This window comes from Nicotiana sylvestris, chromosome 8 (genome assembly GCF_000393655.2).
Source record: "Nicotiana sylvestris chromosome 8, ASM39365v2, whole genome shotgun sequence".
Classification (NCBI taxonomy): domain Eukaryota; kingdom Viridiplantae; phylum Streptophyta; class Magnoliopsida; order Solanales; family Solanaceae; genus Nicotiana; species Nicotiana sylvestris.
The window spans coordinates 45,116,455-45,118,830 of record NC_091064.1 but is presented as its reverse complement, the minus strand read 5'-3'; the positions used below and the strand labels follow the sequence as shown (position 1 = coordinate 45,118,830).

The 2,376-nt window shown below is 44.1% G+C and overlaps 1 protein-coding gene across 1 annotated transcript; it reads right to left on the bottom strand.

Moving 5' to 3' along the window:
- Positions 1-476: 476 nt before the first annotated feature.
- On the bottom strand, positions 477-2,108 carry LOC138874977 (uncharacterized). The gene is made up of 3 exons (XM_070153779.1): positions 1,725-2,108; positions 858-1,535; positions 477-782 (listed from the first exon to the last, which is right to left on the bottom strand). Exons 1-3 carry the CDS (start codon positions 2,106-2,108, stop codon positions 477-479), a joined length of 1,368 nt encoding a protein of 455 aa, XP_070009880.1.
- Positions 2,109-2,376: the final 268 nt, after the last annotated feature.

The window sequence follows — 2,376 nt, the reverse complement described above, 5'->3', positions numbered from 1 at the left end:
AAGATACAAAACTTAATAGGAAACTGAACTGCATTTCATTGAATTCGAAAGGATAGAATGGTTAACATCAAAATAAAACAATCATACTGAGATGTTTGGATTACAATCCTGAAAGTAACCCAAAATACAAAAAAGAAGCTGCAAAAGCAAACTACCAAGACTCCTTCCTTGTGAGGAGAGGGGTTACTTCCCAGTTGGTGAGCATGGTGTCTGGATCAATTAGTTGCATATCAGCACGACTAGTGCCTTTACCAGCCTGGATCATATTCACTTCAGATGTTTGCCTTTACCATCCTGGATCAAATTTCATCAATGTTTGCATGCGCCGAGGAATTTTGACCCTATTGGAGTCGTGGCTTGACAAAAGTGTAGAAAATGTAAGGGATAGGTTGTTGCAAGACCCATCCATGCTTTTTGCGGTGTTTGGCTTTGTTTTTGTCTACTTGTGTTGGCCTGAAGCCTAAGCCAAAAGTACCCTAGTTACTGAATAGAGAAATAGGCTCCGAAATTCCTTGCAATGATGCCCCCAAGCCTTTTCCTGGCTCATAACCTTGTCTCAACATAAATGCAGCCACCATTATAGATGTGGCGGAAAAACGAGGATGCAGAATGGGCTTTCCTTCCTCAACATGGTCCATAGCAACCACTTCAAAAGCCTGATAGACAATGGACTCACACCCTTCCTTGGCCTCAATACAGGGGATTAACGGGTCTTTATAAATGGAAGACTCGTCTTCCCCGTGAACAATAATTTCTTGCCTGTCATGTTCGAATTTGAGAAGCTGGTACAAGGTGGATGGCACAGCTCAGGTTGTATGGATCCATGGCCTTCCAAGAAGAAAGTTATAAGAACTGACCATGTCCACTACTTGGAAAACAATCTCAAAGTCAACTGGCCCAATCATCATGGTGAGGTTGATTTCCCCAATGGTATCTCTCGCTGAGCCATCAAAAGCCCGGATGCGAACATTGGTGGGTCGGATTCTGTCTGTATTGATCTTCATGCTTTGCAAGGCAGAGAGGGCATACATTAAGCCTCCATCAACCATGACTCGCTTTACATAATGCCCCTCACATTTGACCATCAAGTTCAAAGCCCTATTGTGCCCGGCTCTTTCCTCGGGAAGTCCATCATCAGTAAAGGAGATTCTGTTCACCTCAAAAAATCTATTGGCCATCTTCTCTAACTGATTCACTGTGGTCTCTTGTGAGATATGTGCCTCGTTCAGGACCTTGATTAGTACACGGGCATGCTTTTTGGAATGTATGAGCAGAGATAGTAGAGAGATTTGGGAAGGAGTCTTTCTTAGCTGGTCAATGATTGAGTAATCCTGAACTTTCATCTTCTTCAAAAACTCTTCCGCCTCTGCTTCAGTGACTGGTTTCTTTATTGGTAATTGGCCTTCTCTGATTTGCTTGGCCTTCCTCAACTCTTCTGGAGAGTAACACCTCCCCGATCGAGTCAAACCTCCAGTTTCCCCCACTTCCTCTATGATTTCCTTGCCTTTGTAGGTCATCACAGTTTTGTTATAGTTCTAAGGAATGGTTTCCGTGTTTGTCACAGGAGGTTGCACGACAGGTTTGATTATGATCGGCTCTGTTATGCCATTCGTACCACCCTGATTCTGCCTTGTGATGGGGTGGCCTCCAAGGACATACAACCTTGGGCTTGGAACATTGGAGCGAACCTATACCCTCGAGACCTTGGGCACAAATAAAGTTACCTTTTCTGAGCTTAGGGCGCCTTTCACAATCAACGGCACATCTCGGCTTGGACTTACTTCCAGATTTGTTCTTTCTTGAATTGCTCCCACTGTCATTTCTGTTTGGCCGACCGGCTTGTATTCTTGATCTCGGCCAATCATTCCAACAAAATGAACATTATTGTGTGCTGGCAACGAGTTTTTTGTCACATTAGGAGGGTCATCGCCATTCGTCACTACAATCAATTTTTCAGAAATAAGTCTTTCTATGGCTCTTTTTAGAGTCCAACAGTCATCAGTGTTATGCCCCGGGGCACCTGAATGATATTCACATATAGCATTTGCTTGAAATCCATGTGAATCAGGATGCATATGGTTGGGATCAATGGGTCCAATCACGCCCATTTGCTTCAGCTTCTAGAATAAACTAGAGTATGATTCAGCCAATGGAGTGAATTTTTCTGCCAACCTCTACTCTCGACCATAATCTTGCCTGGGAAGAGCATTGTATGGTGCCCGAAAATTTTGCTGTTGAGGTCGGGAGGCCCTTGAAGCTGGTGCATGTACCTGCTGATTGGGAGGTCGAGCATATGATTGAGCGTTGAACACTGTATATTGTGGCGGGCCCATAGAGTATTGAGGAATTGGCGGGGGATAATAATGTTGAGGGTAG